This window comes from Solea senegalensis, linkage group LG21 (assembly GCF_019176455.1).
Source record: "Solea senegalensis isolate Sse05_10M linkage group LG21, IFAPA_SoseM_1, whole genome shotgun sequence".
Lineage (NCBI taxonomy): Eukaryota > Metazoa > Chordata > Actinopteri > Pleuronectiformes > Soleidae > Solea > Solea senegalensis.
This window is the reverse complement of record NC_058040.1, coordinates 13,405,071-13,417,738: the sequence shown is the minus strand read 5'-3', so window position 1 is coordinate 13,417,738 and position 12,668 is coordinate 13,405,071. Positions and strand designations below refer to the sequence as shown.

The following is a 12,668-nucleotide window of genomic DNA, read 5'->3' as shown; positions in this document are numbered from 1 at the left end:
TACCTGGTTATTGTCCTCTATTTTGAGATATTTTCATTTATTTCTGCTTTTTATTTTTTACTTTATGTTATTCACATACATATAAATAGAAGAAAAGAGTCGAGGGTGCGGTCACAACACATGGAAAAGAAGAAGAAAGAAGGTTAAACACTGGTTAAAATAATAGACATTCAAACGTCAATAAGACATGCAAGATAAATTATAGTGTGTATGCAAATTCTGGACCCTATAGTACTGTAGTCGTGTTTGTTTTCTTGTTTTTTAATCTTGAATCTGTATCCATATCACCACCAAAATCTAATAAACTCATTCTCAGACTATAACCTACATCCCCAGAAAATGTCTTCATAATCTGTTCTTCACTTGCACAAATGTTCCTACTTTGAGGAAGCTTTATGTGTTGTGTTATGTCAAAGTCATGTACATATAACGTATACAGTTTTAATTAATATACCAAACATCTCTTGAAAAATGGTTTGTTTACCAATTAAAATTGATAATGCCTGTCACAGATATGGCTCTAAATGGGTCACAATAGTTAAACACATGCTTTAATCAATGTAGTATATCACCCTGAAATGAGAATAGTGGTGTACTTGTAGCGCCTCCTGCTGGTCTTATGACAGCCAGACACCTCTTAACCAGCTGGTCTTTGGTCTTTTATGACCACAAGTATGCAAATGAGACGAAGTGCATATGAGTGACACCTGTATCCAAAATCTCTCTCTTGTGTAATGTAAGACCTTTCCATGGAGACCAAAACCTGGTCCCCTTGAGGTAGAACCTCATTTCTGAGGAACTCACGCTTCCTTCACAGTACGTCAAACCTGTCTTCATGTGAGTGTTTTCCCTCTGATACACACACACACACACACACGCGCGCACGCCTCAGTGCCTCGGTGCCAGGTGCGCACGCGCAGTGCGCACAGTCTCGCCTCACCTGGGACGTTTTGTTGCTCAGCTGCGGATTTCAGTGGCAGAAAGTGCGTTTGAAGACTTGATGAAAAGATGATGCTCTTCTCTCAACATCGAAACCGTCGCGGACATGAATGCAGAGCGGTCGTTTTGTAACGAGCCAGTAAACAAGGCCTGATGAAAAAGCGGAAAAGCAAAAGGTGGACACCACAAATCTGAGTGTCTTTCATTTCAGTCAACGAGAGGACTTCACTTACATGTAAGGACTTTTGATTTTTATTTAAAGCCTATTATAGGAATGTGTTGTCACTGTAGATAGGAGAAAATCAACAATAATCTTCCATAATTTATGTTTGTAAAACATTAGAAGTTTACACCTGTGAAGCACTGTGATGTGGTGGTCAAACATGAATTTATCTAATTTCCGTTTAAAATAAGTTGTGTAACATTATTATTATGATTATCATTATTAACACTATTAATAAAATACATATTTCTAAATCATTTTAATAAATGAGTTGTATGTTTATTAAGTGTGATGGAAACCTTGCAATTGATATTAAACATATATTAAATGAGAATAGAAGAAAGACAAACATATTTATAAGTAGGCAACTGTTAGAATTGAACTCAAATATAATAAAAAACAAACAAACAATATATATGGTTAATTAAGTTGAGTTAATCTGCATTTTTAGTTTAACCACTTTGATTTTACACAGTTACAGTGAGAGACTTAATGCACTTCATTGCACACTTCATGTTCCACAGTGTGTGTGTGTGTCTACAGGGGCTGTGTGCTTAGCAGCAGGTAGACAGTGGGGGGGCGGGGATGATGCTCAGAGTGTGTGGACAGGAGCAGATAATAATCCTCACTGGACCGTCACCAAGGAGACAGAAACTCCGGAGGGTCCACACGCGGCAGTGTTTGACAGAGAAATCCTCTCAGGTAGACCCATCCATACCTGCTGCAGCTTTATGAGCTCGGTGAGGATGTTGTGCAACGTTAAAAATAGTCTTTTTCACCTTTTACGGAATTGAAATCCCCAAATTATGCATTATTTGTTTCATAAATGAGGGGGGATATGTGCATATATACAATATAGATGGAATTACTTAGTTTTACTGACAAATTAATTCTGTTTTAATGTCTGTCTCGTGGCTCATCTGCACCAGGACTGGACCATTTCTCTCTGGATGTCTTACACCTGACATGTAACAAAAGACTCAAGCACCAAGGTCCGACGGGAATGTGATCCATTGGAGTTTATACCTTGCAATAGTATACTTTTATTCCTTTTAAAGCAGCTGTAAGAGATGAAAATGAATAATATGATACAAAAAACGAAGGTATTTAAAGGATATTAATTGTGTAAAGAGCCGAAAAGTCAACAGAAAGTTATGGAGCCAAACTCACCCTCATTGTTTAAAAACTACCATGTGCGCATGAACGGGTGAATTTATCAATGAAAACCACACCCCTGTGCCCAAGGGACATCTGCAAAAATCGAGAAATATAAATTCACACAAAAGCTCGAGGACAAGTTTGTTCAAGTTTGTTGTGTGAAATCCCCAAAATCACCTCTGAGTCGGCATTCAATCCAATTTGACCGACTTCCTGTCGGTTTTAGAGCATAGGTCATTTTTTTTGATGCCCTTGCTCCAAGTCAAATTCACTGTCACTTTTTGGTGTGTGTACTTTACAAAGTTCTTCTCCTATAGCTTACTACTGTATGTACAGCCTCAGTAGTACTCATGCTTTCCCTTTTATGAGACAGCAGGGTGCCCGACTTGCTTGGCCCTTAGGTTAATTCAACAAAAACACGATTGTGTTACTCTTTTTATGGTCCACACCTTTGGGAATCACTGACCTACACTACTTTGTGATTTTTGGAAATCATGCATATGTGTGTGTGTGTGTGTGTATTCTCTCTCTGTACAGGTGTGTGTCTGATCTGTTCACTGCTGGCAATGGGCAGATGCTGCAGATGCTGCAGATGCAACGGGAGACTGCTGTGCATGTGCCTGCTGCCCTGCATGATGACCGGCCACCTGCTGATCTACATCATGGTGTCCATCTTCGTCACCATCTCCTACTCTCCCCCGAAGATAACCACGCACTATGTGGCCCCGGGATTCTCGGCTAACTCCGCCGCGCTGGCCTCCCACCCCCTCAGCCCCTTCTGGAACCTCCGTCTGCAGGACAACGCGCTGTGGAACCGGTTACAGCACGCCTGGGACCGTCAGCACAATCCCCTGCTGCGGGGAAACGCGACCGGCGTCATGAGGAAGCCAAAGGCCAACACGGACACAGAAGTCGAGGACGACTGCGTCTCCGACTGCGTGTCGCAGAAGTGTTTGCTCCCTCGTATGAACGATTTTAACGGCCTGCCAGAACAAATGAAGGCGTTCATCAGGTCAATGCACTGCAGGGAGTATCCCCTCCTGATTAATCAGCCTAACATGTGTCGGAAGAACAACATCAGCCTTGATCTGGAGACTCCCATGCTCCTCATGGCCGTCAAATCTCAAGTGGGGAACTTTGAGAACAGGCAGGCCATCCGTGAGACGTGGGGGCGCAGTGGTTTTGTGAAGGGGGAATCGAACAGGAAAGGCGGATTAGTGCGCACAGTGTTTCTTCTCGGAAGACAGGACTCGAGCATGGGCCCCCACCCAGACCTCAAGAACCTTCTGGATCTGGAGAACCAGAAATACGGCGACATCCTGCTGTGGGATTTCAAAGACACTTTCTTTAACCTGACACTGAAGGACCTGTTGTTTTGGCAGTGGATGCAGAGACACTGCCCCACCGCCATGTTCGTGTTCAAAGGCGACGACGACGTCTTCGTCCGCACCGGCGCGCTTCTGGATTACCTGCACAAGCAGTGGCAGGAGCTCTACCAGTGGAGACCCCATACCAACGACAGTGGCATCGATTTGTTTGTAGGCGACGTGATCAACTACGCCATGCCCAACCGCGAACCTTCCACTAAATACTACATTCCGGAGCGTTTCTACAAGGGCGTGTACCCGCCGTACGCAGGCGGAGGAGGCGTGGTCTACTCTGGCTCGCTTGCACTGCGACTCAAGGAGGTCTCGGAGAGGGTTCGCCTGTTCCCGATAGACGACGTGTATCTGGGGATGTGCCTGCACAGACTCGGGCTCTCGCCGAACCATCACCCGGGGTTTTTGACATTCGATCTCCCACAGACGGACAGGGGAAATCCATGTGCTTACAGGTCTGTGCTGCTGGTTCACAGACGGACTCCCAAGGAGATGCTGACGCTGTTCCAGCAGCTCCAGAATCTGTCCGGGCAGTGCTGACGCTCATTTGCCTGCCAAATGAGCGTCATTGAGGGCAGACATGAGGCTATTCCTGCACCACACTCACTGTGACTGTATATTATAATGAACTCTCTTGGTCTTTTTAAGTCATTTTATGTTTTGTGTTGTATTTCTACTCTGGATTAAAATGAACTATGGCCGTAGTCTGACTAAGAGAGGCAATCATGGAGGAGAAAACCGATTTATTGGCCGCGTACGTCTGATTCCACCATGTGTAGGTGGCGCTGTATCGCTCTATAAACTCACATAGTCGATCAGGCCAGTGTGTGTTCACCACAAACGCCGCCAGTGGGACCTATAAAGTCCTACTGGCCTGTAAAAACATCTACAAAACATCCTTTATTCCCTCTGCAATATCCACCTTAAACAAAATCAAACAGCCATCACACCGTATGTGACGTTATCTGTCGTTGTTGTTGTTCTTTTAACCACGTTTCCTATTTTATTTGACTGCGTTTATTTTGTGAGTGTGAAAGTGTCTCGAGAGTGTTGAATGTACTGTATTTTATTGTTGCAGCCGTGTCAAAGAAACATTTCTGTCACTGATTGGGACAGACAAAGAAGTCTGTCTGTCTGTCTGTCTGTCTGTAAGCTAGTGCATATTGAATCAGTTTCCTGTTTACCTTTATGGACAAGGTGAGATAGATTGTGCTGTGGTTGTGTATATTTACATGTTAATCGTGATACAAATTAGATGGTGCATGGCCTCTTGTGGTTGCTTTGGTGTCCAAAGAAAGACGCCGCCGCCACCTTGTTTATACGTTATCTTCTTCTACTTCCGGGTCAAAAACCTAGGGAGGGAAGTAAGAGTAATTGGACTATGAATCCAGGTATGTTAGTCTGATAATTATTGTCTTAGTCCGACTAAAATACAGACTTTTAAGATGGGTTAGGGTTAGGGTTGACTGAGCTATAACAAGACTGATCTACCTCAAAGGGTCTCTTTGTTTTGAGGGCATTACGCTGGATTCACCGGAACTATCGGATGTCAGCGTGTGTCGGCCATCGTTGGGTGCGAGTTTCCCCGACAAAAACGTTGGTAACAGCCTTGTCTGAGAGCTCCGTCTGAGTGAAAAATGAACATTTTTCAACCTCTGCCGCTTGATCGCAAGCAAAGCAAAGCGGAGCGAAGGACTGCGATGTAAGGTTGACGCTTGACACTGCTTTTATTCAAAGTGAATGTGAGTTGATGCCACCACTGCGCATTAACCTTTTATTTTACAACCCCATAAAGAAAATATACATCTAATACTTTTTTTTAAGATTTTTTTTCAATATATCTATTTGTGTTTTGCTGAAACTGATCCTGATCACTAACATAAAATATAACTAGCCAAATACTAAGAGCTTGCATACGCCGTAAGACTGTAATGTGTCTTATTATTACGTAATTATCATTATCGAGCCAAAAGGAATACAATATCTTGTTGCTGTCATCGAGGATTGCTCTGAAAATGTGTGATTTCTTTTTTTTTTAAAAAGGGCAAATAAAAACATTTTATGTCATTATGTGTTCTTCTTTGTAATGAAATTCTTTATTTATTCAATAAGGCTAATATGAGAGTTCATCGTCTGACATTTTCATCCCTGCTGTCATGGCTAAATCTTGTCCACAGAACAATGGTTTGCATGTGGGTGTTTAAACAAATGAGGGTTATATTCTTTTTTTTTTAATGACCTGCAGTGTGTTTTGACTGTCTGACGACAGAGGTGATTGTGCAGAGTTTGGAGGAGAACAACATGCAAATACATGATAAACAATGAAAGAAAACAGCTTGACAGCTTGCATGAATTTGAAGATTATGAAATTGCAAATTAAAGGGGCACAAAACTCACTGGCAGTGTTTATACTAAGCAAAAATTATGAATATATATAACTATAGTCTTTACATTTGTTATAATGACATGGGTGTAGTAGTTAAAGCTTTATAAAGTAATTTGTTGTTCTTATTACGAGTTTCTCCTTCAATAATAATACGTTAAGTGAGATAATATTCTTATTTCTTTTAAAGTGAGGGGACACTTTACATTTGCTATAATGACGTGAATATTAATGACATCTAGTGGTGAAGTCCTGCAACTGCAGGAAAGTTCCTGAAAGATCCAGCACCGTCTGGTATCTGTAAAAACAGCTCCTCCCAGTGGAGAGGTGTGGTAATGACTGGAAAGTTCCTGAAGACTCTGGAGCTCCTCCAGTTAGAATATAAAAGCGTGGACAGTCCCACAGCTGAGACAGAAGACAACACAAGAAGAACACACACTTGAACAGTGTTTCATCTCACAACAAGAAGAATCAACTCCAAACCCACACTGAAGATGCTGTGCTCTCGTGGATTCCAGTCTGGCCTCAGTCCACTCATGCTCGTCCACTGGCCTGTGCGCAGTCTGTGGCCAGAGGTTAGACCTCAGCTCTACCAGCAGCATCTACTGCAGAGACACCTGCAGGAGCTGAGCAGCAGTCTGGAGCTGATGGACACACTTCAACAGCAGATCCTGGAGGAGGAGGAGAAGAAGAAGAAATCTGTCCAAAGCAGTGAGACCATGCAGCCAGTTTCCTTCCAGCTGGAGAAACATGGAGACAACTTTGGCCTGATCCTGAACACTGAAGGCTTTTCTCCAGAGGAGCTGTCTGTCAGGCAGGTGGGCAGGAAGCTGAGAGTCAGCGGCAAGACGGAGAAGAAGCAGGAGGACGGGAACGGCTCCTACTCTTACAGATTCCAGGAGTTCAGACAGGAGTTTGATCTGCCTGAAGGTGTGAACCCTGAAGCCGTCACCTGCTGCCTGAGTCCAGACGGGAAGCTCCACATCCAGGCAGCCAGAGCTCCATGTGCTGAGGAGGCTGAGAGAGAGCTGAGCATCCAGAGGAGCACGGAGGAGAAAACACAGCAGAGTGAGTCTTCACACACAGAAGACAACAACAGCAACAGCAGCAGCTCTGAGACACACGACAGCAGCACACAGGACAAACCTGGACACATGGACTGATCACAGTGTTACTGTGTCTCTGTCAAACATCATGTTTTCATACTAACGTTACATATTGATGGTGATGGTGAATTCTGATTCTCTGTATTAATGAGTAAATAAGTAAAATAATTATATGTAAATCAATGCAATTGAAGTGAAACTGTTTTCAATAATTGTTTGTTTTATAAAGGGAAGTGTGATCAATAAACATATATTTAAAAAAAATTAAACTGTCTATTGTTTTTTTCATTGTGTATTTCTGTTTTTTTTTAGTGTATGTTGCAAAGTTGCCTTTTTTGAGTTAAAGTAAAAAGACCTTGAAATTTAAAGCTTTTGCCCTGTTAATAGTCATGTCACGTCTAATGTTACATAAGTTAATTTTCATTTTCCTTTATTTAACCAGGTAAAAAAACTCATTGAGATTTAAAACCTCTTTTTCAAGAGTGACCTGGCCAAGACAAACACAGAATGTTACTCCAAACACACAAGACACAAGTGAAATACGATCACATACTGCAGGAAAGAAGTGTGGGGTTTACATGATTACACAGTGCAATCACAAGAACCGATTGAGCTTATTTCTCTGTCTTTTATAATTGACTTGACTTTCAATTTCAAGTCCTTCTGCACAGACGGGGCAGAAAACTTAAAAGCCTTTTTGCCCAGAACGCAGGCCATATCGACTGTGGTTGCTACACGTGTGTAAACACAAATATGTAGGCAAAGGTCCGACAAGAAACAAGTTTATGGATGTGCAGTTTAAAGGACAGATTCTCATCAATAACAATGCCTAAGTATGTATAAGATGTGACCATTTCAATTTCAACCCCATGAACAGGAAAGTGAGATGGAAGCCATTTGAAAATTGCATGGTCTTTTGATTTATCTGCATTCAGCACTAACTTGAGCTGAGTCAAACGGAGCTGAACAGTGTCAAAGGCTGACTGCAAAAACTCAAGTGATTTTAAAGCTGAAGATGATGAGCAATCAATTACTGTATCATCAGCATACAAATGGGACACAGCGTCAGACACAATTATCACAAATATCATTCACATCAATTGTGAACAACAGTGGCCCTAATATGGAACCTTGAGGCACGCCCTTTCCAACAGGGAGGACAGAGGACAAAGACCCAGCGGCCTGGACACACTGCATTCTATCTGATAAATAATTAGAAAACCAATTTACAGCCTGGTTAGATAAACCAATCTTGTGGAGTCTATCTGCCAGGATGACATGGTCCGCTGTGTCAAACGCCTTTGACAAGTCTATAAAAAGAGCTGCACAATATTTCCGTCCATCTAGTGCCTCTATGATGTCGTTTACCACTTGAACAGCGGCAGTTATTGTACTGTGCTGTTTAGGAAAACCTGACTGATATTGTGAGAGAAGACAATGACCAACTGACCAACTTTTCTAAAACTTTGGAGAGAACACACAATTTAGAGATCGGCCTATAGTTGTTAACTGCAGTGGGATCTCCACCTTTCAGCAAGGGAAGAACATAAGCAGATTTCCATATTCTGGGAATCTTATTTTCAGAATTAAAAATATGACACAGACGTTCTGCTATGAAGTCCACAGCTGACCTCAAAAAGAAAGGCTCAAGATTATCAGGTCCGGCTGATTTACTTAGATCCAATTGCTGTAGATCCCTATGGACCTCAGCTACACCAAAAGGGGTCAGATCAAATGTAGGAGTCATGGCATGAGTAGGTGGTGATTGAAGGCAAGCCCTTTGTACATTAGATTGATGTGGATGTGAGGACTCAAATAGAGATCCTGAAGAAACAAAGTGCTCATGAATATAGTTAAGAATGGCTGGTTTGTGCATCTTTTACTATGCAAGCAGGCAATTTGTCTCTGGTTTCATCCCCAAATGCAGATTTGACTACTTTCCAAAACGTCTTAGGATCGTTCAGGTTACGAGTAGTTTTATCAACATAAAAATCTGATTCGGCCTTTTTAACAAGGGAAGTAAAGCGATTTCTGAGCTGTTTGAATGTCAGCCAGTTATCCTGAGATTTAGATTTTCTGGCCTTAGCCCAGGCATCATCCCTTGCTTTAAGGAGACTGGACAACTCGGGGGAGAACCAAGGATTGTTTCTACCCTTCACTCTAAATTTGCGTAGAGGGGCATGTTTATTTAAAACAATACTAAAAGCATCACAAAAGAACTTCCAGGCCAGCTCTACGTCATTAAAAAGTGAGATCCTGGACCAATCAAAGTGCCATAAATCATGAGGAAAACCCTGCTCATAGAAATGTTTAGAATCACGTTTAAAAATAATACGTGGCCTTGCTTTTGGGAGCTTAGCTCGTCTGATAGTGGCTATAACACAATGATCGCTCATCTCATTTGCAAAAATACCAATATCTGAATATATATGAGGAGAATTAGTTAAAAATAAATCGAGAAGAGAGGATTTCTCTGGACATCTAAGATTTAGCCGCGTTGACCCGTTAACCATTTGTGTTAAAAGAATCACACAGATTTAAAACTGTCAGAAACAGAAGATAACCAATCCCAGTTCAGATTTCCTGTGAGAAGAATCTCATTGAAGTCAAAAGTTGTTTATTCAATGAGGATAAAGTCTCACTACGAGCAGAGGGCGGTCTATAGCAGCCGACGATGGTGAGAAAGTGGCCATTCAAATTCAAATTGACTGCTGAGGGAAAGAGATGATTGAACAGTAACATGACATTTCTGTTTGACATTTCATGTCACCACCTTTTTTGGGACGATCACAACGATTAACATTTTAACCTTTAATAGCAATGTCTATGTCTGTGATGGATTTCTTTAGCCAGGTTTCAGATGGGACAATAATGTCAGTATCAGTTGATTTAACCCAGATTTTAACTAGGTCAAGTTTTGGCAATAGGTTTCTAACATTTAGGTGTACAACACTAAGCCCTGATCTGGATTTGAAATCAACTGGAGTACTCAGACAGTTTATATCTGGGCCGGGGTTGAGTTCAATGTTACCAGACAGTAAAAGCAAAATAAAAATAAAACATAGAGTGTGTAGGTACTGGTCGGATAGAACTATGGACTAGTAGGACATGGAGGATAAGAATAAAGCGATAGCTTTAAAATAAGTTTAGAATTGATAACACACTATCAAAACAAATTTAACACAGTCACTGCTCTTAGTTCAATGAATATTAGTGACATCTAATGGTGAAGTCCTGCAATTGCAGGAAAATTCCGGCAACATCTGGTATCTGTAAAAACAGCTCCTCCCAGTGGAGAGGTGTGGTAGTGACTGGAAAGTTCCTGAAGCCTCTGGAGCTCCTCCAGTTAGAATATAAGAGCGTGGACAGTCCCACAGCTGAGACAGAAGACAACACAAGAAGAACACACACTTGAACAGTGTTTCATCTCACAACAAGAAGAATCAACTCCAAACCCACACTGAAGATGCTGTGCTCTCGTGGACTCCAGTCTGGCCTCAGTCCACTCATGCTCGTCCACTGGCCTGTGCGCAGTCTGTGGCCAGAGGTTAGACCTCAGCTCTACCAGCAGCATCTACTGCAGAGACACCTGCAGGAGCTGATGGACACACTTCAACAGCAGATCCTGGAGGAGGGGGAGGAGAAGAAGAAGAAATCTGTCCAAAGCAGTGAGACCATGCAGCCAGTTTCCTTCCAGCTGGAGAAACATGGAGACAACTTTGGCCTGATCCTGAACGCTGAAGGCTTTTCTCCAGAGGAGCTGTCTGTCAGGCAGGTGGGCAGGAAGCTGAGAGTCAGCGGCAAGACGGAGAAGAAGCAGGAGGACGGGAACGGCTCCTACTCTTACAGATTCCAGGAGTTCAGGCAGGAGTTTGATCTGCCTGAAGGTGTGAACCCTGAAGCCGTCACCTGCTGCCTGAGTCCAGACGGGAAGCTCCACATCCAGGCAGCCAGAGCTCCATGTGCTGAGGAGGCTGAGAGAGAGCTGAGCATCCAGAGGAGCACGGAGGAGAAAACACAGCAGAGTGAGTCTTCACACACAGAAGACAACAACAGCAACAGCAGCAGCTCTGAGACACACGACAGCAGCACACAGGACAAACCTGGACACATGGACTGATCACAGTGTTACTGTGTCTCTGTCAAACATCATGTTTTCATACTAACGTTACATATTGATGGTGATGGGGAATTCTGATTCTCTGTATTAATGAGTAAATAAGTAAAATAATTATATGTAAATCAACGCAATTGAAGTGAAACTGTTTTCAATAATTGTTTGTTTTATAAAGGGAAGTGTGATCAATAAAATATATTTAAAACAAAATTAAACTGTCTATTGTTTTTTTCCCTTTTGCATTTCTGGTGTTTTTTTTTAATTTATATTTCAAAGTTGTCTTTCTCGAGTTAAAGTAAAAATACCTTGAAATTTAAAGCTTTTGTCCTGTTAATAGTCAGTCTGAATTGCTGTTTATTAATTTATTAATAATTCTATAACTTTTATATGGGATATTATGTTACATGTTCTGTATATATTTCTGCTTATTTAAAATGTTTTACTTTCACTTTATTTTTAGTGCTGCAGATAGTGCTTCCCTTTGTTTTTAATATCAGCTTAAATTAAGCTAATTCATTTTCCTCTTTCCCATTACATGAAAACACACATGATTCCCTGTGTCCATTTGTATTTACTGTAAAAAACAACAACAACATGTGCTTAAACTGAGGTAAATAGAGGTGAATAAGAATAACATGAAAAACAAATAAGAATAAAAGTCTTAAAAGCAAAAGTAAAAATGGAGTTAATTCAATGAGTCAGAGAAAGAAAGTAAGACTATTACTTACAAGTCATACTGTGGGAACTAATGATAGTTACTGTTTATAAGAATGACATAATACAAACATACATCAGTCACCTTCAGAATTAAAAGCAGTGACCGTATTAAATTTGAGGAATAAAAATGTTTTCTTACATTCATTATAGTACTAATCACCTAGGTTTTAAATAAATGTCCATATTTATAGTAAAACATCATCTTTTAAACTTATTTTAAACTTCAAACGTTCATATGTTATGTATTTATCTCACTTATTATGTTCAATTATTCTTTACTGATCTACTTTGAACAATAAAAATTGTTCTTCTGTATAAATTCATATTTATATAGATTAATAGATCTATAGTTACGTTTTTCTTAACAACCTAAGATATGAGGGGGAAAAAAAGAAGTAAAATCACGATTTCCTAAAAGCAGTGACTGTTAAACATAAAAGAAATTAAGCTCCAGTCTTTTCAGGAAATTTAGAGTCACTACCACACCTCTCCACTGGGAGGAGCTGTTTTTACAGATACCAGACGGTGCTGGATCTTTCAGGAACTTTCCTGCAATTGCAGAATTTCACCACTAGATGTCATTAATATTCACGTCATTATAGCAAATGTAAAGTGTCCCCTCACTTTAAATGAGACTATTATCTCA

At 41.1% G+C, this 12,668-nt stretch overlaps 3 protein-coding genes across 6 annotated transcripts; all 3 read left to right on the top strand.

The window, feature by feature from the left end:
- Positions 1 to 931: 931 nt before the first annotated feature.
- Positions 932 to 4,397, top strand: si:dkey-175m17.6 (N-acetyllactosaminide beta-1,3-N-acetylglucosaminyltransferase 2). Of its 4 annotated transcripts, XM_044053562.1 has the most exons (4): positions 958 to 1,174; positions 1,706 to 1,902; positions 2,092 to 2,154; positions 2,858 to 4,397. In XM_044053562.1, the coding sequence occupies exon 4, from the start codon at positions 2,887 to 2,889 to the stop codon at positions 4,237 to 4,239; it is 1,353 nt and encodes a 450-aa protein (XP_043909497.1). In that variant the 5' UTR covers positions 958 to 1,174; positions 1,706 to 1,902; positions 2,092 to 2,154; positions 2,858 to 2,886; the 3' UTR covers positions 4,240 to 4,397. The 4 variants fall into 4 exon arrangements, 3 of the variants coding, with proteins under 3 accessions (XP_043909497.1, XP_043909498.1, XP_043909496.1); XR_006362536.1 differs by lacking the exon at positions 2,858 to 4,397 and having other exon boundaries at positions 932 to 1,174; positions 2,092 to 2,659; XM_044053563.1 differs by lacking the exon at positions 2,092 to 2,154.
- A 327-nt stretch (positions 4,398 to 4,724) lies between these two features.
- Positions 4,725 to 7,383, top strand: LOC122787027 (heat shock protein 30-like). The gene has a single exon (XM_044053564.1). The coding sequence runs from the start codon at positions 6,577 to 6,579 to the stop codon at positions 7,243 to 7,245; it is 669 nt and encodes a 222-aa protein (XP_043909499.1). The 5' UTR covers positions 4,725 to 6,576; the 3' UTR covers positions 7,246 to 7,383.
- A 3,105-nt stretch (positions 7,384 to 10,488) lies between these two features.
- Positions 10,489 to 11,503, top strand: LOC122787028 (heat shock protein 30-like). The gene has a single exon (XM_044053566.1). The coding sequence runs from the start codon at positions 10,655 to 10,657 to the stop codon at positions 11,306 to 11,308; it is 654 nt and encodes a 217-aa protein (XP_043909501.1). The 5' UTR covers positions 10,489 to 10,654; the 3' UTR covers positions 11,309 to 11,503.
- Positions 11,504 to 12,668: the final 1,165 nt, after the last annotated feature.

What these genes read in the sequence shown, in the direction of transcription:
- si:dkey-175m17.6 (XM_044053561.1), top strand. Translation starts at nt 2,887, where the DNA reads ATGGGCAGATGCTGCAGATGCTGCAGATGCAACGGGAGACTGCTGTGC.
- LOC122787027 (XM_044053564.1), top strand. Translation starts at nt 6,577, where the DNA reads ATGCTGTGCTCTCGTGGATTCCAGTCTGGCCTCAGTCCACTCATGCTC.
- LOC122787028 (XM_044053566.1), top strand. Translation starts at nt 10,655, where the DNA reads ATGCTGTGCTCTCGTGGACTCCAGTCTGGCCTCAGTCCACTCATGCTC.